Genomic DNA, 23,630 nt, shown 5'->3' on the forward strand with positions numbered 1-23,630 from the left:
TTTCCTTTCTTCTCGAGTTTTGGGAAATCTTGTTCAACTTAGCTACAAAATCCAAATAGAGAGCATAGAAAAATGTACCATTGAGTCGCTATGATAAAAATTGAAAAAATCACATCAATATGTGGGCCTTGCTCAAGCATAAAGCAAGGTAGCTTGCTAGCTCACCATGCAACCATAATTAGCCTAACACAAATTGCAGTCCTCGTCCAAAACTCCTCCCATAGCATTAGTAGATAATGTTGGCACAATATCCATCCTACTTTTATAAACAAAATACTCATTATATAGGCTTTGAGTGAGAAATAAAAGGAGTAGGCTTTGGGTAAGTTAAAAAAAAAAACGTGTCTCAATCACAGTTTTATTGGTAGGATGCTCAGAACACTTGAGGGAGGTGTTGGGTTCAAGCCTTCATGGTTGTACTCAAGCTTGATTTTTGATAGGCACCATTGCCCTTTAAAATTGACGAGTTTGGTGAAACCTATCAAAAAACAAATGAAATCAAAAGGAGGAGAGCTTACATGAAATAAGACAGGGACACAATGAAGATAAAGGTCTAGTGCTTTCTCTACAAAGGAAAGAAACATCATTGACTTTGAATGGTACACAATAATGAAAAGTTTTCTTGTTTAATCATGAGTTTTAGATGATAAATGCACTAATGTTTGGGGATTAAAGCTTTGAAGAGAAGCCATATAGCATATTCATCTCTTAGTAGAACATGTAAAAATTTGGTAGAGGCAATCAACACGTGTGTGGAGGTTGACTTGAATCTCACAAATGAGAGAGCACATTATGTAAAAAGCTTGTGAGTAGCTTGGTCATTTCTTATAAAATTATGCCATCTTTTTAAAGGTGGTTCTTTGAGTAGAATCACTAGAAGGCATGGTTGTGAGTATCAAAAGGCCTTAAGAGTAAGACACTAGAAGGCATGGTTGTGAGTATCAAAAGGCATCAAACGTACTTAAGTAAGACAACTTATGTTTCAGCATAGACAACTTATGTTTCAGCATAACTATGATTGGTTTGTGTGTCTTGGATTGTGTAAGTGATTGGATTGCCAAGCACTTAGCGTAGGATGTGCAACTTGGATCAACAAAAAGCATTGAATTGTAGCATTATTATCATCCATTGAGTATGAGAATAAAGTAGCATGCTTTACATAATAATATAGAGCAACAAAATTTCTATGACCATTGCAAACAACCCCATGTTTTATACTCACACAAACACATTCACTTTGTGATCATGTTTGAAGAGGTCAAAATAGTCTTTTGTTGAACAATCGTGAATTGTGAAAATATCTTTATCCTTTTAAAAGTACTACCTTCATAGTTTCAATATTAGGCCCCTTCAGTAGTTCACCTTTAAGAGAAGCAGTTCACCTTTAAGAGAAGCACAGATGGCTTGACTAATTTCACTAAAGTAGATTCAAGCGTTGATGCAAAGATAAACTAGAACTAACTGCCAGACCTATACAATGTGAAAAACAAATGAAGCAAATACCATAAAATATCTCTTTCATTGCCAATAGAGGGGGTTTAAAATACAAAAGGGAGAGGCTCTTTGGCACCCATTTTCCCGTTTGCATATGGGATAAATTTTCAAGGCCACAATACTCAAAACTCAAAACCCCTAAAACCATTCAATCCATTTCTACATCTACATATTCATCTAGTTGTGTGAAGCAGGCATAACGAAAACATGCCACCACGAGGAACTAGTTGCCCTCTGGCTTTGATATTGAATGGCATCATTCAACCAATGTGGTGTGGGATTGTATCTGTATGAAGTGTTTAAAGACATTGTCCAGAACGTACATTTGCTCCTAACCTAAGCATCCCCTACACACAAAAGCATGCAAATAGAAGTAAGCACACAAGATCCATCCCCATAACCCTTCTCTAAGCACGCCGTACCACACGGACCAGGCAAGGCTTTTCACACAAATTCGAAGTTGAGCAATCATTTCAAGGGACAAAAGGATTTGGAGAGATTAGGACTTGAAGCACAAGACATATCCTCAATATCACCCCTTGAACTCAACAAGTGTCCTCCATATGTGACACGCATGAACAAATGGAAAACGCAAAAAAGGTCAGACTACCAAAAAAAGAGAGAAAAAAAAGACATTTGATATTCCAAAAAAGGCTAAGCCTAAATCATTATTGATTAAAACAAATGTACGTTTTACTGTTGGGGTCTGGTAAGAGATAACTATGCCCCAATAATACTAGCTTTGACAATTTCCCATCGTATCTGATTTTTTTCAAGCTATTTCAAACAATTCATTTGTCTACAAATTTTGAATAAATAAATATATATATCAAGCAGTTGAATATGGTAGTGCTTTGTAACACTAAACAGCTTACTCGCTCTGAAGAATGAGAGGCTCAGTTGCCTTTTTCAGCCACTCAAGGTCTGATCCTGAGAGGAGAGGACTGAGATGCTTAAGACAATTGAGGTGATAATCATCGACCCACTCTTTTTCTGAGTTGGACAAAAGGGAGTCCTCAATCAGCTTCTTTTGAAAAGGAACCTGCAAAAGCATGAAGAACTGATGGGTTCAAAAAAAAAAAAAGGAGACTTCTAAATCACTCAGCTGACACCTGAAACCATACCTTTGTATTACGCAATATCAATACTCTTCTGACTAGTGATCTGCCAAGATGCCAATATGCGACGTGCTAAAAGTGACGGGAGGTGTCAAACACTGCAGTCACATATGCATGTGCATGGGTGTGTGTGCACGTCTGTGTTGATATAAATCTTAAAAAAGATTTGATTCAAAAGATGATGCATCCCTGTTAGAGCTTGTAACCATGAAGACCTGCGCACCAAATATCTGGCACATGGTTGGAAGACCCTGGCTCCTATCCTAGCTCACATTTTTAACGGGTTTCTTTGTGAGGGGCTGTCCTCATCCTGGACTACCCACACGATGCATCCCCATTCGCAAGGCAGGAGACCCCTTGGACCCAAATAACTAGTGAACCACCATGAGGGCCACCCATTGGCCAAGATTTACAGAGCAGTCTTGGAGGTTCAGATTAGCTCATGGGCATAGCATGGGCATAGGGACAAGGACAGAGGGCCACAGGTCAGGCAGGATTCAGGAGGAACTAATCAATCCTAGATCTCATCTTTACACTACAGGCTGCCATCGAGGAGGTAACAGCATGAAAGCAAAGGGTGTTTCGTTGCTTCGTGGATTTTATCGAGGCCTTTTAGAGATGATATTGAGGGTGATGGCTCTGAGAGTCGGTCATTGGCTGGGTTCGGGCTCCATGTTGTAATGTCAGGTGAGATTTGTAGCACATTGGAGTCAAACAGGGCTTCCACTCCCTTTAAGCTATACATTTATGAGATCTCAGATTTAATCTACAGATTTCACCCAAAGTACAACTAGATAGGGTCCGCACTTAATCTTGCCTACACATGTCGACCAGCCCGTGCCCCAGTGGCTATCATACCATGCTGGCCAGAAGGGGGCATGAGCTCAAATCCCAACACCAATAATATGATATATAGCTTTAAAAGAAAAAAGAAACAAAAACTTGCCTAAACCTTGCGTTATGTTTTCAGTAAGGTTACATTATCATAAAAAGAAGTAACACATATCATTTGCTTGTTGAAAGCTAGAAATTTTACGTACCCATGTAATGTGCTCGAAAGCTAAATACCCCTTATCTGCAAAGTTATAATCAGTAGAAGCCTCTTTCACAATCAAAACATTTTCTAGCCTGATCCCAAAGTTTCCATCTTCGTAATAGCCAGGCTCTGTCAAAAGACCATGAGATACAACCATCAAACCACTAAGCAAATCGAAAAAGCTTCAATCTGAAAGACACCTACAAAAACATATGCCACAAATCTCCTGGGACTACAAATCAATTCTCATAAAAAAGACCTGTTCACAGCAAGCAAACATTCCCATCTTCTTTCTCAGCTTTCTATAGAACATCCAAGCTCTTCCTGTACAAAGCTGAGGAATCCTACAGTGAAATTATCGTAGTGACACACCTCATTACTGTCTGTTCAGAAAAGCTATGTGGGCAGAAAACAGGCCCACACAGGCAACAGAGGGCAGCAGGCTGGGCAAGAGTGGGAAGAGCCTGTTGGCAATGGGCAGAAAAGGGTGCCCACTGGCAGGCGACATGTAAATAAGGCAGGCAAAGCTCTGTGTAAAATATCAATAAAAGCAGTCATGAAGCCTTCAACCTGCGGGTGGACCAGTATCAAAGCACCTATTTGCAAAAGTGGGGCCTACAAAAAACTTTCTCCAGTCCCCCCATTCTCCATCTTCATCATTTTTCATTAGACTCTGCCTCCAGCCTTTCCCAGAGTTATAGAAGGACCTATGGCAAGCGATTGGCAGAAAATCAGCCTGGATCAGCTCTGAGGCGAATTATGGGAGCAGCAGATGGAAGCAAAGAGGCTGCATAAGAACAGTAGAAGTAAAAGTAGGGGCAAGGCGGCACTGTAGATGATTGTACGGGCTAGCTGTTCCAAGTGCAAGTTCAGAGTTGGGAGCATTGGGAGACTTTGAGACAATCCACAGGCACAACAGATACCTAAACTACTGCTATATTGTTTACTTTTGAGAGCAATAGAAGCCTAGCATAAGAAGGGCTGAGGCTGAAAGCTGAAATAAACTACTGAAAATTTGATCTTCTACAGATCCTTAGGAACAACCTATAACACGGATAGGGTGTTCAAGGAACTTTGCTCAACTATTAAACAAGAGATTAAGCAATATGACAAATTATAAACCATTCATTCAATCACATTACAACACAAGAAAATAACATAATGAGATATTGGACACCACACTAGACTGGAATGGAATGGTTGCCCCTCCCTTTGGTAATGATATATTACTCAAGAGTTTCTAGTGAAGATCACCAGATTCCACATGAAAAAGCAAAAGCAAACATAAATAGTCGCCCCAGAAATACAATTCTTTCCTGCTCGAAACCCTCGTCTCCCCATGGAGTAGGTGAAACAGTGCTCATGCCAAGGCTCCTGGTGTCTAGCATGGTGGGTTTCACCACTCTATGTACCACACAGTCTCTCGGACCTTACTAATCCACTACGTGTAGAACACTTGCACCTATGCCCCTGGGTTTTCCAGTGATAGAAGGAAGAGTGCAACGGAATCACACATACATCACATACAAGAATCCTAAACTACTACACTGTATTTTGTTCAAGAAAGAAGTAATACAACTGAAATTCAAGTACAAGATGTGGCTGAGAATGAAGACATCAAATCAAACGACACTCCTGGCTAGCACTTCACCTAACCTACAAAGAAACACTCTGTGCAGTCAGGTACTGAGGAGAGAAGATGAATATGATGATAGTAATTATGGTGAAGAGTTGGGCATTTTATGTCACATGTCATGTTAGACATGCTTGATATTTTGGAGAGTGGGATACCATCTACTCGGAGCTGATGTTGCTCTCATGTTTCTATGTTCTTAGTATTCCATGATGAGTTTCCATGGACAGTTTTGTATCACCCGAGTGAGATAGCTATGTTTATGTTTTCTTTCTGTTTTATTTTCCATTCCATGATGAGATATGCCATGGACATTATTGTATCACTTTTGTCTCATACGCCCATTGGGTCTTTAGTAGATGCTTAATATATCTTTCTTTCTTTTTTCTTTCTCTCTCTAAAGTTCGACAAGCCCGCCAAGCTAGAAAGTGGGCTGTCTACCGCGAAGGAAGAGCAATAATTGAAGACTTCCCGAAGCCTAAACCCCACTAACTAGCTCTCTCCTACGTACCACAAGCATTTCATATTACACATGGTAGTTGACCCTTAGCTTTTTATTTTTATTTTCATGTTCACGCTTATGCGCACTTGCGCCTAAGTCACCTTGAAGTGGATTGTAATGATTGTGATGTCATGTCTTTTGGTCCCATATGCCTTCAAGGCATTCCGCGGACGTTAATATGACTTTCTTTCTTTCTTCTCTCTCTCTCTCTCTCTCTCTCTCTCTCTCTCATGCTTTAATGTTCCTACAAGGTGCTTAAGGGCTGTGACTAACCGCATGAAGGCTTTTGCTATGTCACAACAACCTAGAGGGAGGCTAGCATGCGAAGGCAGTGTATGGTGAAAGGTAGTCTGGACGATAGCATGATATTTTATTTCAAACTTAAACAGGTTATACCTCTTGATTCCAAGGGACACGTTCAATGCATGTCCCTATTCTTTAAAACTAAAAAAACTACAACACAATACAAGCTGGAAAATTTTACCATCGGTAACTGTCATTGATGTCTGAAGGGCAACATTCCGAGCCTGAGGTCGAAAACTTATCAAATGTGGACCTGATCCACAATAGAAGGTCTCAAAGTAAACAGGATTGCACACAATCTCATCTATTAATCAGTTTTAACAGATAATAGTAGCACATGACTGGTTAGAAGTTCCACGGTTTTGCATCTTATACACTATTTTAAGCCAGTAAAACCTTACCTTCATGAACATTCAGGTACGAACCTACTCCATGACCCGTACCATGACGGTAATCCAAACCGCTTCGCCATAATGGGATTCTTGCTAGAATATCAAGGGCGTTCCCTGCATTTCATGCAAAAGATCTTATATACTAGCAATATTAGCATTAAGAAAACCACTATATAACATGTTGCATTAAAGATAACTGCATTGAAACTTCTAGGGTCAATAAAGCAGAGGCATACCATTTGTACCATTCGGGAAAACAGCCGTATCTAGGGCTATATGCCCCTTCAGGACCTGCCCAGGGTTATGCGTTAGAAACAGTTTAAGAATGTTGAATTGATGACTTGGAGGACCATGGCACTATAAGTACCTGAGTGTAGCATGCTTTCTCATGAGCAGAGGGTTTGCCAAAATGCACTGTCCGGGTAATGTCCGTTGTACCATCCAGATACTGCAGATGGAACAAAACTCTAAGCATCTCATGAAACATGACTGGACCTCTGTACACCAGGGAAAAAAAAAAAGAGAAACCAGTGTACCTGTCCTCCTGAATCACATAAATAGATGCTTTCTGGCTGCATCTCTGCACATGTATCAGGATTAGGGGCGTAGTGGATGATGGCTGCGTTTGGACCAACCGAGGAGATGGTCTCAAAGCTGGGACCCATGAAGAACTGCTTCCAAAAGAAAACTGTTGGTTAGAGTCCAGAGAGTAAATAAGCCCGCTGGGGAAACCATGCATGTGCCTCCGCAATAGCAAGCACACAAACTAATGATATATGGGACAGCATAGAGGTGGCCAAGGGGGACAGCCGTGTAGCAAGCCCTGCAGCACAGCAGACAGGCAGCAGTCTAGGAGACGTGGCGCTGCCACGTGGCACAGCCAGGCGCAGCCGGGTAGAAACCCTGCGTAGCGAACGGCGAACAGTCGAGTTGGCGCACGTTTCAGCCGCGAACCCTCAAAACGCAAGAGAAAAGGTGTCAAGCAACTAAACGCGAAGAGAGAGAGAGAGAGAGAGAGAAGAAGAAGCGTGGAATCAAAAACGCTATTCGCCATGTATTTTTTTAATTTTTAAAAAAAAGAGAGAGAGAAGCCTTCGAAGAGTTTTTTTATTTATTTAAAGGAAAGCACTCATAGAGGTTTTTCTCTCAGGGGGAAAAGCTATGCTTTTCACCCCCAATCTTGTATAAAAAGGGGGCCAAGGCTCTTGCATCCCACAACACAAACTGGGTGAAAGTGCAAGGAGATCTCCTCCGCGTGAATCAAGGAGGTATCTTCTCGGGAATTGTACAAGGGCTACGCCGACCTCGAGTGATAAATAAATACCTGCGGGGATGCCACGCTTTGGGGCAAATTGGTCTTTTGTGCAAGAGCACTCTAGCTCCACTTATTCTTTTTCTTCTTCCTCCAAAGTTTATTATTCTAGTTCAAAAAGAGTTTTTAAGTGTGATTAAGGGTGCTCACCGCCCGTCAAGTTTCCGAAGGCCGGTTTCAAGGTTCCATTGCCGGGATTCATCATCAACTTTTTCAAGGGGCGAGCCTGTGGTCAACACATTTAATTCTATGGCTGGAACTAGTGCGGAGATGAAGGATTTATCTTCAGAAGAGGACGACTACTTTGAAGAAGATGAGGAAAGCGAGCAAGAATTGCCTCCCGATATGCCAGAATTTGAAGATGATGATGCCACCTATGAAGCAAAGATGCAAAGTTTGATGGGAGGGATTAATGGAACTCGCGAAGGATTCACGTTTTCCACAAAACTTCAAAGCTGATTCTAAACCAAGGAAGCAGAAGTCTGAGAAGAAACCTAAGCCTCAACATTCAGCTCTCATCTACCCAAATTTTCAGCCATATCCAGATTCTTCTTCTTCTTTTCCCCCACCTACCCATGGAAACCCTTTTAATACTTCTCATCCTGGTTACTTTGGCGGAGGCTCTATCTTTCATTCCATGACGGGTGTACCCAACATGGGCATGACTGGGAGCTATGGTATGCAACCAGGTATGTATGGAACTTATGGTGGTGGTGGCGGAAGTGCTTTTGGTATGCCTGGTATGGGAGGTGGTATGATGGGCATGGGATCTAATGCTGTGGGCAATTCTTTTCTCAAACCACATCCCTATGATAATCTTGTTAAAGGAGTCAAAGGACAACAAAGACATTGAACCACGAGAGAAGGGGCAATCCAAGAAGAGGAAATTTCAGCCCTTACCTCAAAGAACGAATGAAGAAAAGAAAGAACTTATAGCTGCCAACAAATGTTTCTCTTGTGGAGAAGAGGGACATTGGTACTATAGGTGTCCGAAGAGAGCACTTAATAACACAGATGACTCACAGGAGGAACCTAAAGCAAAGAAACAAAACCCCTCTACTGGACTAGTACCTGACTTGATAGGGTTGAAGCAAGGGGATGCATCTTCAGAGTTGTGCAGAGCATGGGGAAGACTTCGAGATCATGAGGTTTTGATCTTTTTTGATCCTGGGGCTCATGCAAACTTCATCACCCCCGAGCTTGCAGCAAAGTTGGGCATCAAACTAGAGGAGATGGGTGTGTTGCATGAGGCTACTTTGACTTGTCCTGGACATTCGGTTGAGGTTACACCGATCATTGGGAAACTGCGTCTCAGTGTGCAGACTTATGTGCAGACTTAATGGACAAAGAGGATGATTTCTACATTATGCCGTTGGAGGGTTGTGATGTTTTGTTGGGTATGCCTTGGTGCCATAAAGTTAAAGCGGTAGTAGATACTTTCAATAGGAAAATTTCTCTCACTCTCAAGAATAAGGAACACTCTCTTGATGTAAAGCTTAAAGGGAAATCTATTCCTGTTGTATCGGCCTCCACCATTTCTCGTTTAATAATGAAACATCTTTCTGTTTACTTAGTGTTTGTTAAAGAGAATCAGGATACCACAGATTCCAACCTGTCTGAGTTGGACAAGGAAGGAATAGATTTTCTCAAAAGTTTTCAGGATTGTTTTTCATAGGCTTTGCCAGGGGAGTTGCCGCCTGCTAGGCCTAAGGATCATGGGATTGATTTGATTCCTGGAAGTTCACCACCGAATAAGCCACCCTATAGGGTGAGTGCAGCCCAACAAGAAGAGATAATGAGCCAAGTGCGTGATCTGTTAGACAAAGGATTGCTTCAGCCGAGCTCTTCGCCTTATTGTTCACCAGTGCTTTTGGTACAAAAGAAAGATGGTTCTTGGCGGATGTGCATTGATTACAAGGCACTGAATAAGATTACCATCAAGAACAGATTCCCTATACCACGAATCGACGATATCTTGGATCGGTTACAAGGAGCAGCTTACTTTAGTCGCATTGATCTAAAGAGTGGATACCATCAAATCCGCATCAGGCCAGAAGACGTGCACAAGACAACTTTTGGACTTTATGAGTTTTTGGTCATGCCTTTTGGTCTTACGAATGCTCCAACGACTTTCAACGAGATGATGGATTGGATTTTCCGACCCCAACTGTGCTTTTGTGGGCACCTTCTTTGATGATATGATTGTGTTTTCTCATTCAGGAGCATCGGGAGCATCTGACCAAAGTGTTTGAGGAACTCAGAAAGCATAGATTGGTTGTCAACGGAAAGAAGAGTGAATTTTTCATGCAGGAGATTCACTTTCTTAGGCACATAGTGTCTACGGATGGCGTCAGGATGGATCCAGCAAAAATTGAAGCAATAAAGAATTGGCCGGATTTGCAGACTATACATGATGTGAGAAGTTTCTTAGGACTTTGTTCATATTATAGGAGGTTTATCCGATTCTTTGCAGAAATTGCTTCACCTGACCAAAAAGGATGTAAAGTTTCGATGGACAGAGAAGGAAGTGAAAGCTTTCAACAAGCTCAAGGAAAAGCTAACCACTGGTCCAGTTTTGGTTCTACCAGATCTACATAAACCTTTTGTGGTATAATGTGATGCATGTGGGAATAGCATTGGAGCTGTTCTTACGCAGGATGAACATGTTATTGCTTATGAGAGTAGAACTTTGTCACCAACAGAAAGGAATCTACAAGTGTATGAGAAGCAGCTTCTTGCGGTTATTCATGCTCTTTCTACTTGGAAGCATTACCTTCTTGGGACTGATTTCATTGTTCAGAGTGATCATCAGACTCTACGATACTTCCTTACTCAAAACGAAGCTCTCAGAGAAGCATATGAGATGGGCAAACTTTTTATCCATGTTTCACTTTCAAATTTTTCATGTGGATGGCAAAAAGAATGTGGTTGCGGATGCCTTGTCTAGGAAACCACATGTGGCCGCCGTCTCTATTATCTTTCATCATGAACTTGATGATATGCGAGAACAGTATGCTCATGACACAGATTTTGAGCGGATTTTTGATCGTTTGACTGAAGGAGAGCGAGTTGATCATTATTCTCTCAAGGATTTTTGGCGATGCATGACAAATTGTGTGTCACATCTCAGTTGAGGCAGCAGGTTTTGACGACAGAATGCCATGCTCCGCCTTATGCAGGCCATCGTGGTATTGAGGCTACAATAAAAGCTTTGGAGGCATTCTATTATTGGCCTACTATGTGCAGGGATGCTGATGCTTTTGTTCGTGCTTGCATCATTTGTCAGAAAGTGATGCTGATGCTTTTGTTCGTGCTTGCATCATTTGTCAGAAAGTGAAGTATGACCGTCAAAAGACTCCTAGGTTACTTCATCCTTTGCCTATTCCAGATAGACCGTGGGAGAGTATTGCTATGGATTTTATCTTTGATCTTCCTAGGACAAAGAGTGGGAATGATGGCATCTGGACTATCGTGGATCGTTTCAGCAAGCACGCTCGTTTCATTCCAGTCAAGAAGAAGATTAATGCAGAGCAAATGGTGAGAATATTTTTGACAAATATCTTCAAGTACCATGGGATGCCCACATCTATTGTTAGTGACCGAGATCCTCGAATGACGAGTTTATTTTGGAGAGCATTGTTCGAGAACATGCCGTGTAGCAAGCCCTACAGCGCAGTAGACAGGCAGCAGTCTAGGAGACATGGCATTGCCATGTGGCACAACCAGGAGCAGCCCGGTAGTAGAAACCCTGCGTAGCAATAGCCGACCAGCAGCCAACGTAGCCCAGGTGACGTGGCAGAGGCGGCTAATGTGGCACAAGGCAGCAGACATGACAGAGGTGGCCGACTGCAGCACAAAACGGCGAACAGTCGAGTTGGTGCACGTTTCAGCCCGCGAACCCTCAAAACGCAAGAGAAAAGGCGTCGAGCAGCTAAAAGCGAAGAGAGAGAGAGAGAGAGAGAGAGAGAGAGAGAGAGAGAGAGAGAGAGAGAAGAAGAAGAAGAAGCGTGTATTTTTTTTAAATTTAAAAAAAAAAGAGAGAGAAGCCTTCGAAGAGTTTTTTATTTTATTTTAAGAAAAGCACTCATAGAAGTTTTTCTCTAAGGGGGAAAAGCTATGCTTTTCACCCCCAATCTTGTATAAAAAGGGGGCCAAGGCTCTTGTATCCCACAACACAAATTGGGTGAAAGTGCAAGGAGATCTCCTCCGCGTGAATCAAGGAGGCATCTTGTCGGGAATTGTACAAGGGCTACGCCGACCTCGAGTGATAAATAAATACCTACGGGGGCGCCATGCTTTGGGGCCAATTGGTCTTTTGTGCAGGAGCACTCTAGCTCCACTTATTCTTTTTCTTCTTCCTCCAAAGTTTATTATTCCGGTTCAAAAAGAGTTTTTAAGTGTGATTAAGTGTGCTCACCGCCCGTCAAGTTTCTGAAGGCCGGTTTCACCTGGCTCGTTCTAGGGTAGTAGTCCGCATGGAGCCGCACAGGTCCATATGAATGAGCTCAAGAACATGAGAAGCCCGATGAGCAACCCCGTGAGGAAATACATCTCGGTGTTCCTTGCCATGAAGACAAGCCACCCAAGTGGCATGGGAGGGTTTTAGTGGTGGAAGACCCTCGACCATCTATTAAGAAAACAACAGCTACAGAGAAGTATAATTCAAATGCCTGAAGCGAGCATGCCACAAATCCGTATCCACATAAACTACCAAGGCATGATAGCTGTGAAGAAGATGCATCATTTACCTACTTCATAATCTCCTCCTATTGGGCTAGGCTTATGCGGTAAGGTGGCCAGTTTGGAGGCGTACTCTACTCCCAGGAATGAGGTCGATATGATGACCTTCTCGCCTCTCTGGTGGTAGTTCATCAGGTAAAGAATCTGCAAAACAATCTTCATACCTCTTTAAGAAATCAATCCTCTCCGTATCCAAACTAGAGAGGGACTCTTTAGACTCAGACTCTTTATTTTTAGAGTCTTTTACAAAAAGAAAGCACGAGGAAACATACGATTTCATTGCTTTGGAAACTTGTACATGGAATATCATGGGAATAGAGTTTCCTTCAACTCCCACATCAAAATACATTCTCACCTTTGAAAGGGAACCTAAACTTGCTTCGGTCCCAATCAATGGCTAGATCAACTCTTTATGTCAAGGCATACCAAGTACAAAATCACAATGGCTTAGATTTCCCATAACAAAATTCTCATGATCTACATACTCCCCTATCTCAATCCTAAGTTTCCTAAGGGCTAAGGTGACCTGAGATTGCCTCCCTTCAAAGGCAACACCTGACGTTTCTGGAGTGCCAAACCTCTCCTTAGGCAGTTTGAGAGCTTTAATTACCTGAGGATGGATATAATGGTGAGTAGCACCAGTATCAAAGTGGATAAGAATGATTGATTGGCAACCTTGCCCCAAGCCATAAACAGCTTCCTCTTCTCTAAAGGAGTATCATCTAGTTGCAAGAGTTCTTCAAGGAGAGCATTCACCTGAGATGATTTTTGTGGTTGATTCTCCTTCTTTGGCTTGCTAGGGCACTGTTCAACCATATGTCCTTTTTCTCCACAGTTGAAGCATTTTCCTTCCTTGGTATACTCTACCAGCAACTGTTGATACATCAACTTCCTTTTATTGAACATCTCCTTGAAGTCCTTCCACGTCTTCGGTTCTTTCTCTTCATGGACAATCTCGAGCCACTAATTCAATGCAGAAGCCTTCAAGTGCATTCTCGTCTTCTTGATCTAGGACTTCTATGAATAATCTTCACCACCAAAAGCAACATCTAATTGCCTAATGAAAGAAATAGCTTATAAAAAGCATCAAACGTGACACCCTTTTCTTCGGTCTTGAACTCCCGCTTGGTAGCTATTTGTGAAGTTACTTCATGAACCGCTACTCCTTTTGCTGTAACAACCTTCGACAAATCAGCCACCATGGACATATCTGGTTCTTTGGCTTTCTCCTTGTCCTTATGAGGATTTTTAGGACGAGATGAGGCAACTTGGATATGGTGGGACTTCGACGTTACATCTTGACTACCTACTCTGATGATGGTGAGTTAAGTAAATTTCATGGTCTTTGACTTTTCTAAAGTAGAGACTCCTCTCATGTTGCGGTAGGCTTTCGTTGATGCAACACCGTCAATCACAGCAGCCTTCTCAATAAGAAAGTCTTCAAAGGCTTTAGCTTTAGCTCTTCTCTCAAACAAAGCTTGAATCTTTGGATCTACTTCAAGCTTTTTGTACCTTTGAATCTTCTCATGGTCTGAAAAAGAAACTGTCACAAAACGTCGAGAACCGCTAGATTGTTAATGAATATTCTCCTCTTTTTCTCCTGACACGGTGAATGTAATTTGTGGCCTCCCCAAAAATTATGTCACACGAGAATACCTAACTCTGATACCATGTAAAGCAAGGACACGTGAAAGTCAAAAATTGATGAACTACTTGTAACAAACTGTCACCAATTGGCCGACCATTTGGTCCATTCCCACATTTTTGCGTCTCGTTCACTTGAGGCCAGGCCAGTGTCTCGTGTGAAGAGGCCAGTATTTTGCTGACATGGACGGGAGCCAGACTGGTGCCACCCGTGTGTTAGCAGGATGGTGTCGTATGGACGGGAGCCAGATCAGTGCCACCCGTGTATGACCTGGACTGTGTTCGATCCATGGGACTGTCACGCCATGGAAGAGCCAGTATTCGTGCCGTGTTTTACCTATGGGACTGTCACACCTAGGGAAACTCGTGCCTGGAACTGCGTCTTACCTATGGGACTGTCACTCCATAGGAAGACTAGGATTTTTATGTTTTATGTCGAGCCAGTTTTGTGCCGACAGATATTTTGTACATGTTCCATGAACGGGAGATATGTCCATGTTACTTTTTGCACATGCACACATATTTTGCATGTTTGAAACTGTTTTCGCATGACATGTATTCGTGTGTTTGCCTGCCTGACGTGTTACTTACTGAGCGGGGACGCCTGCCAGTGAGTCGTGAAGTGTGCTCTGTATTCTGACGAGTTTCAGTGCATGTGAACAGGTGGTAAGTATATGGTATATGTTGTTTTAATATTTTATCTCTAACCTCTTTGTTTTATAAGGTGAAGTGTTCACATTCATTTAAATGTGGGCACCACTTTGGGCACCCACTTTGGGGCCAAGGTGGGGAGCCCCATTTAAGTGAGTGTGGGGGTGGGCAAAGGCACCTACCCAAACTCCCCCACCCTCATGCAAGCGTGGAGTTAAACTCCACATTAATTTTATTAAAAGAAAGGGCCCCCTTCAAGCGTAGGAGGAATCGCTTCCTTCTGGCGTGGATTTCCCATCAACCGGCGAACCTTTCTCTCTCTGGCGCACGTATTCTACAGGCGGCTAGCACTCTCTTTGCAGGCGGCTGACTACTATATCATTGCATCCGCCCTACAGGCTGCCCCTCTACAGGCGGCTGTACCCTACTGCTGGTGGCTGCGTTGAAACCTGCAGGAGACAGCCTACGCTGCTCACAGGCGGCTGTCTTCCATCTTTGCTCTGCCAGCTGCGCCTGACCCTCTACAGGCGACTGAACCTGCTTCTTTGAGGCGGCTGCTTCCTCTACGCCATCTCCTACAGGCTGCTGGCTGCGCCTCCTCTTCTACAGGGCTAGTGCTCTCTGCAGGCGGCTGGCTGCTCTACAACAGCACATGCTACAGGCTGCCCACCACCTATTGTTGGCAACCTTACCTGTATGCTGTCCAGGCTGCGCTTCTGGACCAATTGTGGCGGCTGTGTGCACCTCTACAGCCGGTCGTTTCCCTTCTACACAGGCTGCGCTTACTACTCTACAGGCGGCTGTGTATCCATCACTATCAGGCTGTGCATTCTATAAGGTGGCTGTGGTTTTCTTTTACGGAGGTATCTGCCTTGGTGGTTCACCACAAGGCAACTGCTACTTCATCACCTGGAAGGCTTCATCATTCCACAAGTCTTGGTCTTCTATCAACCAACTACAAGTAAGTGATTTTCAGATTTGAGTAAAGCATTTAATGTTTAAATCTGGTAAAAGATTCGTCCCGCTCGGCCTACACCCGTTCGGTGCCGGGTTGTCCAAGCTATATGGGCGAACCTCGGTCCAAAGGTGCTGAGATCGGGAGAGCCAGGCGTTAGTACGAGAGCGCCTGTCTGTGCGTGGTCTCGGAACACCAGTGTGGTGCTCTCCGCGGAGTCCAGTGAAAGCACAGGACCGTAGCGATTGGACCACACTAGTGGTCAATCTGCTTCGAGCTTCTACATCGAAATTCGAGCTATTTGTTTAGTACTGTTTTCATATGTGCATGGACATTATCTGGTTCTCAGAACCCATGGAGCATTGTATTCTTTAAATACTCCCAATAAATATATCGTATATTGAGGGGGGGGTCGGCCCGTTCCGGCCCCAGTGCTGGTGTCCATCTTTCCATTTCTGTTCATTTAAAGTTCAAGTTATTTTAAGTTGTCCATTTCATATTTGTGGTTTTAAAGTTGTGCTATTAAACGTGTAGGTGTCCAATTGAGTCTTTCCCACTTGACGGGATCGGTTTCATTGGTATCAGAGCACGGTTGTTTCCCTCTTCCTAGTGGGGAAACGAACCTGTGTACTGGACATCCCGCTTTTAGCAAACTTTGAACACAATGGACAGCCAAGGCAACCCTTTGGAAGTACCACATTCGAGGGGTCCCTCTAGTGCTTCTCGTGGGTCTGATGCCCTGCGAGGTAGACACAAGCCCCTTGAAAGGGTTATGGATAGTGAATCCAAAGGTCAACTGTCTCCAGGAAAGACAGTTATGCTTGAACAAGACCCTGATGCTATGAGGGCTGAAATGGAACATATGAGAAAACTTTTGCAGGCTCAAGAGCAAGAATTGAAGTTTTTGCATGAAGATCCTCATCTACAAAGTGCTATTGAAGCCAGGAAGGCTGAGGCTATGGTTGATGTAACCTTTGAATCTATGGCTCGTGAAGTGGGCAAGAAACCAAGGGAGTTGGCACTTGCCTATCTCCTTCGCAAAGGTGATATCAAAGAGGGGGATGACGGAGAATTAAAATTCAGAAATCCACCTCGTTTAAAGCATGGAGATCCCGCATCCCAGAGGCTGAAATCTTATATGCAAAAGGAAGAGGTGACTGTCACCTCTCGTCATGCATTATCTCCCCAAGGCACAAAGCCTAATAGATTTATGTATGCCAGTGCTCATGGAGGGCACGAAAGTCACATGCATGCAAGATATGTATCTCATGGTGACAGGTCTCCTTCCAGAAAAATTTTGCCTTCTGAGTTGTCTCATGGAGAGACTATGCCATATGCAGGTAAGTCACATGCATCTGAGCTTCGAGTTCGTGGAGCACATGCCACCGTGCCCCATGAAGCTTCTTTGACGGCCCATGGAGCCCATGCAGATAGGGCTACCCCGTTGGATAAGGGGAAAAGAAAAAGAGAGGACCATCAGCCTCATGCCAGGAAGCTCAAGGAGTTCAAAGCAGGTGATAAATCTGTCAAATTTGATGTCTTTCATGGTGAACACGATGCTTCTAAGGTGTTAGCGTTTGTGGCACAGTTCGACATTGCTTTTAGCGATGAAGACTTTACAGAAAAGTCGAAGGTGCGCCATGCTAGCATGTTTTTGAAAGGCACTGCTGCCCATTGGTGGATCACCGAAAAGATCACCAAGGATCCCATCTCTACTTGGAAGGAATTCAAAGATAGATTTTATGCTCAGTTCTTGCCACCCAACGCAGAGCAAACTCTCACTCAAAAGTGGGATAGGCTGGAACAAAAAGATAATGAGAGTGTGCAACAGTATGTTAACAAATTTTGGAAAGTGTTGCTGGAAGTGACTCCCTTCATGCTAATCTCAGAGGAGGAAAGAAAGAGGAAGTTTCGTTCTGGATTGCAACCTGCTTATAGATCGGGTATTGAATTGCACCCAAAACATACGTTGCAACAACTCACAGCTTCTGCCCTTGCTACAGAGCAATTGGTGCTCAAGATCAAGCAGGATCAAGGAGGTTCCAAGGCAAAGGACAAGGCTGCCCCAAATCAGCAAAAGGGTGGACAGCCACCTAAAAAGAACTTTCGGGAGTCCTACAAGGGTGGTAAAGCTGAAAATAAAGAACAGGGCCCAAGAAAGAACAAATTTGGATTAACCCCGGAGCAAAGAGAGCAATATGCTAAGGATGGAAAATGCTTTTCTTGTGGTAGCAAAGACCACATGTTCCGGCAATGCCCAGATCGCAAACCAAAGCACGAGGACAAGCACACCAAAGCAAATGTTCATGCAGTTCCTGATGTGCAAGGTAATACAGGTCATGATGCTAAAGAGAGAATGGTTTGCAAGGCATGGGGGCAAGTTAAGGATCAGCCCGCACTCTTCATGTTTGATGACTGTGCAACTGACAATTTCATCTCTATGCAAATGGCAGCTGCATTGGGAATTGAGGTTGAAAGCATGGGACCTCAGATTGAAGCCGAAGCTGCATTTATTGGCAAAGAGGTGCAGGTTACCCCTTTGATTGGGAAGTTGCGTATTCATATTCAGGGCTATCTGGATAATGAGCATTTCTTAGTTGCTCCACTGAATGGATGTGATGTATTGTTGGGCAAGCCGTGGCATCATAGGCTTGAGCCCCGCAAAGACTACAAGTCTAATATGATTTCTTTTATGCATAAAGGCCGCATGCACTTTATTGATGCCGGCAAAGAAGGGGATTCTATCCCAGTTGTATCACACATCCAAATTAATAAAGCAATGAAAAAGAGTCTTTCTGCGTACTTGGTTTTTGTGCGTGATAGTCTTGTGCCAAATCATCAAAATGTGGATGCTATGTCTAATGATAGGCTGAATTTTCTTAATGCATTCAAAGACTGTTTTGCTGACTCATTGCCAGGTGAATTACCTCCCCAAAGGCCCGAAGATCATTGCATAGATCTTGTGCCAGGTAGTTCTCCACCTAACAAACCCGCATACCGAGTGAGTGCTGCACAACAAGAAGAAATTATGAAGCAGGTTAACGAGCTTTTAGAGAAAGGTTTGGTTCAGCCCAGTTCCTCACCTTACTGCTCTCCTGTGCTTCTTGTTCAAAAGAAGGACGGATCATTCCGTATGTGTGTAGACTATAGAGCTTTGAACAAGCTTACCATCAAGAACAGATTTCCTATTCCACGTATTGATGATATCTTGGATAAGCTTGATGGCTCAGCTTGCTTTAGCAGACTTGATTTGAAGAGTGGTTATCACCAGATCCGAGTGGTGCCACAAGATGTCCATAAGACTGCATTCAGGACAGCCTTCGGATTATATGAATTCTTGGTAATGCCTTTTGGTCTCACCAATGCTCCTGCTACTTTTAATCGTATGATGGATAGGATATTCCGATCCCATCGCAAGTTTACAGGAGTCTTCTTTGATGATATCTTGGTTTTCTCCAAGAATGAGCAGGAACACAGAACTCATTTGGTCACAGTGTTCGAAGAGTTGCGGAAGCATAAACTTTTCGTCAATGCCAAGAAAAGTGAGTTTTTCCTTTCAGAGATTCATTATCTGGGACATATTGTATCCAAGGATGGAGTTACAATGGATCCTGCAAAGATAGAGACTATTCGGAATTGGCCCGAATTGCAAAACGTACATCAAGTACGTAGTTTTCTGGGATTATGTTCGTATTACAGGCGTTTCATAAGGCATTTTGCTATGATTGCCACTCCTCTACATGATCTCACAAAGAAGAAAACTGTTTTCAAATGGACTTCAAAGGAACAGGATGCTTTCTTGCAGCTCAAGCATGCGATCATATGTGGTCCAGTATTGATTGTTCCTGACTTGCACAAGTCCTTCATGGTTGAATGTGATGCTTGTGGTGATTGCATAGGAGCTGTCCTAAATCAAGAAGGGCATGCAGTTGCATACGAGAGCCGTCGTTTGCATGATGCTGAGCTTCATATGGATATCTATGAGAAAGAGCTCTTGGCTGTAATTCACGCCTTAAAGATTTGGAAACACTACCTTCTTGGGGCTGAATTTGTGGTCGAGACAGATCATCAAAGCTTGAGATACTTTCTATCTCAAACCAAGCTTTCAGAGAAGCAAATGAGAATGGCGAATTTTCTTTCCATGTTTCATTTTCAGATTGTGCATACTCCAGGAAAGAAAAATGTCGTGGCCGATGCACTATCTAGGAGGCCTTATATTGCTGCAGTCTCAGTGGCCTCTCATGGAGATCTATCTGCTATGAGAGATTTGTATCATTTGGATGCTGATTTTTGCCATATATGGACTGATTTGATGGCTGGTCATTCACATGCCTCTTATGTTATCAATGAGGGTTATCTCATGAAGGATAATTGCCTATGTGTGGTGAAGGATTTGCGTCCAAAGGTTATGGACGAATGTCACGCTCCACCTTATGCTGGTCATAGAGGTATTATGCCTACTACTCGCATGATTCAGAGGTATTTCTTTTGGCCAAGCATGCGTAAAGACATTGAGGCTTATGTGCGTGCATGTATCACTTGCCAAAAGGTGAAATTTGATAGGCAAAAGCCTCCAGGTTTGCTTCAGCCATTGCCTATTCCCTCGCAACCTTGGGAAAGTATCACGATGGATTTTATTATGGATTTGCCTAGATCCCAGCATGGGAATGATGCTATTTGGACTATTGTGGACAGGTTTAGCAAGCAAGCTCACTTCTTGCCCGTCAAGAAAACCATCAAAGCTGATCATATGGTAAAGCTTTTTCTTGCTAATATTTTCAAGCATCATGGTATGCCTAAATCCATTGTTGGGGATAGAGATCCCAGGACTACAAGCCTATTTTGGAGGGCTCTATTTGATAATATGGGTACTAAGCTTGAATTTTCATCAGCTTATCATCCCCAAACGGATGGCCAAAGTGAAGCTGCAAATTCAGCAGTGTTGGATTTATTGAAGTGTTATGTGGCAGATCAGAAGAGTGCATGGGAGAAGTATCTTCCACTTGTTGAGTTTGCTTACAACAATACAATCCATGCTTCCACAGGAAAGGCTCCGTTTGAGGTTATTTATGGCAGAGTGGTCTTGCCACCCATCCTTCGTACCAAGGATGAGATTTTTGCAGCTGATGAATATGTTCGTGACTTGGATGTTGCCTTTGGTCAGGTGCGGACAGCCATTGCAAGATCTCAGGATAAGCATAAAAAGGCTGCTGACAAGCATAGAAGGGACATGGAAGTCAACGAAGGTGATTGGGTATTGCTGAAATTTGAGAAGGCTAGGCTTTGGAAGAGGCCAGGACGAGAAGGATCATACCCTAAGCTTTCTCCTCGCTATTATGGACCCTTCAAGGTGATTCACAAAATCAATGAAGTGTCCTACAGGCTTGCTTTACCTAGTCATTGGAAGATTCACAATGCTTTTCATGTGAGTCTATTTCGGAAATATGTGGGGCCAGATCCTGATGAGCCTGTCACAGAAGATCCGCCAGAAATTGAAGAGCTTGAGGAGATCCTCCAGCCAGAACAGATTGTTTTTTCACAAGGAGAGAAAGCTACCTGCAGGAAAGCTTTCCAGGAGATACCTTGTGAAGTTTAAGAATTATTTGCCTATTGATGCCAAATGGGTAAATGAAGATTATTTTGCAGATTATCCACAATTGTTGCAGGCATATCTTGAGGCTTTTAAGTTGAGGTCAACTCTTTAGAAGCCCGGGGGGATGTCACCAATTGGCCGACCATTTGGTCCATTCCCACATTTTTGCGTCTCGTTCACTTGAGGCCAGGCCAGTGTCTCGTGTGAAGAGGCCAGTATTTTGCTGACATGGACGGGAGCCAGACTGGTGCCACCCGTGTGTTAGCAGGATGGTGTCGTATGGACGGGAGCCAGATCAGTGCCACCCGTGTATGACCTGGACTGTGTTCGATCCATGGGACTGTCACGCCATGGAAGAGCCAGTATTCGTGCCGTGTTTTACCTATGGGACTGTCACACCTAGGGAAACTCGTGCCTGGAACTGCGTCTTACCTATGGGACTGTCACTCCATAGGAAGACCAGGATTTTTATGTTTTATGTCGAGCCAGTTTTGTGCCGACAGATATTTTGTACATGTTCCATGAACGGGAGATATGTCCATGTTACTTTTTGCACATGCACACATATTTTGCATGTTTGAAACTGTTTTCGCATGACATGTATTCGTGTGTTTGCCTGCCTGACGTGTTACTTACTGAGCGGGGACGCCTGCCAGTGAGTCGTGAAGTGTGCTCTGTATTCTGACGAGTTTCAGTGCATGTGAACAGGTGGTAAGTATATGGTATATGTTGTTTTAATATTTTATCTCTAACCTCTTTGTTTTATAAGGTGAAGTGTTCACATTCATTTAAATGTGGGCACCACTTTGGGCACCCACTTTGGGGCCAAGGTGGGGAGCCCCATTTAAGTGAGTGTGGGGGTGGGCAAAGGCACCTACCCAAACTCCCCCACCCTCATGCAAGCGTGGAGTTAAACTCCACATTAATTTTATTAAAAGAAAGGGCCCCCTTCAAGCGTAGGAGGAATCGCTTCCTTCTGGCGTGGATTTCCCATCAACCGGCGAACCTTTCTCTCTCTGGCGCACGTATTCTACAGGCGGCTAGCACTCTCTTTGCAGGCGGCTGACTACTATATCATTGCATCCGCCCTACAGGCTGCCCCTCTACAGGCGGCTGTACCCTACTGCTGGTGGCTGCGTTGAAACCTGCAGGAGACAGCCTACGCTGCTCACAGGCGGCTGTCTTCCATCTTTGCTCTGCCAGCTGCGCCTGACCCTCTACAGGCGACTGAACCTGCTTCTTTGAGGCGGCTGCTTCCTCTACACCATCTCCTACAGGCTGCTGGCTGCGCCTCCTCTTCTACAGGGCTAGTGCTCTCTGCAGGCGGCTGGCTGCTCTACAACAGCACATGCTACAGGTTGCCCACCACCTATTGTTGGCAACCTTACCTGTATGCTGTCCAGGCTGCGCTTCTGGACCAATTGTGGCGGCTGTGTGCACCTCTACAGCCGGTCGTTTCCCTTCTACACAGGCTGCGCTTACTACTCTACAGGCGGCTGTGTATCCATCACTATCAGGCTGTGCATTCTATAAGGTGGCTGTGGTTTTCTTTTACGGAGGTATCTGCCTTGGTGGTTCACCACAAGGCAACTGCTACTTCATCACCTGGAAGGCTTCATCATTCCACAAGTCTTGGTCTTCTATCAACCAACTACAAGTAAGTGATTTTCAGATTTGAGTAAAGCATTTAATGTTTAAATCTGGTAAAAGATTCGTCCCGCTCGGCCTACACCCGTTCGGTGCCGGGTTGTCCAAGCTATATGGGCGAACCTCGGTCCAAAGGTGCTGAGATCGGGAGAGCCAGGCGTTAGTACGAGAGCGCCTGTCTGTGCGTGGTCTCGGAACACCAGTGTGGTGCTCTCCGCGGAGTCCAGTGAAAGCACAGGACCGTAGCGATTGGACCACACTAGTGGTCAATCTGCTTCGAGCTTCTACATCGAAATTCGAGCTATTTGTTTAGTACTGTTTTCATATGTGCATGGACATTATCTGGTTCTCAGAACCCATGGAGCATTGTATTCTTTAAATACTCCCAATAAATATATCGTATATTGAGGGGGGGGTCGGCCCGTTCCGGCCCCAGTGCTGGTGTCCATCTTTCCATTTCTGTTCATTTAAAGTTCAAGTTATTTTAAGTTGTCCATTTCATATTTGTGGTTTTAAAGTTGTGCTATTAAACGTGTAGGTGTCCAATTGAGTCTTTCCCACTTGACGGGATCGGTTTCACAAACCCACTTAATCAATAATCACAAATAAT

At 43.7% G+C, this 23,630-nt stretch overlaps 1 protein-coding gene across 1 annotated transcript in view; it reads right to left on the reverse strand.

Annotated features, from left to right (window-relative positions):
* Positions 1-2,128: 2,128 nt before the first annotated feature.
* Positions 2,129-23,630, reverse strand: part of APP1 (aminopeptidase P1) — a 71,722-nt gene continuing 50,220 nt past the window's right edge. The window contains exons 10-16 of the mRNA XM_086815796.1: positions 7,015-7,149; positions 6,846-6,926; positions 6,715-6,769; positions 6,488-6,592; positions 6,268-6,339; positions 3,653-3,777; positions 2,129-2,536 (exon numbers count right to left, since the gene is read on the reverse strand). Of these exons, the coding sequence (XP_086671922.1) occupies positions 2,366-2,536; positions 3,653-3,777; positions 6,268-6,339; positions 6,488-6,592; positions 6,715-6,769; positions 6,846-6,926; positions 7,015-7,149 (744 nt within the window). The 3' untranslated portion in view covers positions 2,129-2,365. The remainder of the gene's footprint in view (positions 2,537-3,652; positions 3,778-6,267; positions 6,340-6,487; positions 6,593-6,714; positions 6,770-6,845; positions 6,927-7,014; positions 7,150-23,630) is intronic.

Source organism: Cibotium barometz, chromosome 21, assembly GCF_041138505.1.
Source record: "Cibotium barometz isolate CiBa-2024 chromosome 21, ASM4113850v1, whole genome shotgun sequence".
NCBI lineage: Eukaryota > Viridiplantae > Streptophyta > Polypodiopsida > Cyatheales > Cibotiaceae > Cibotium > Cibotium barometz.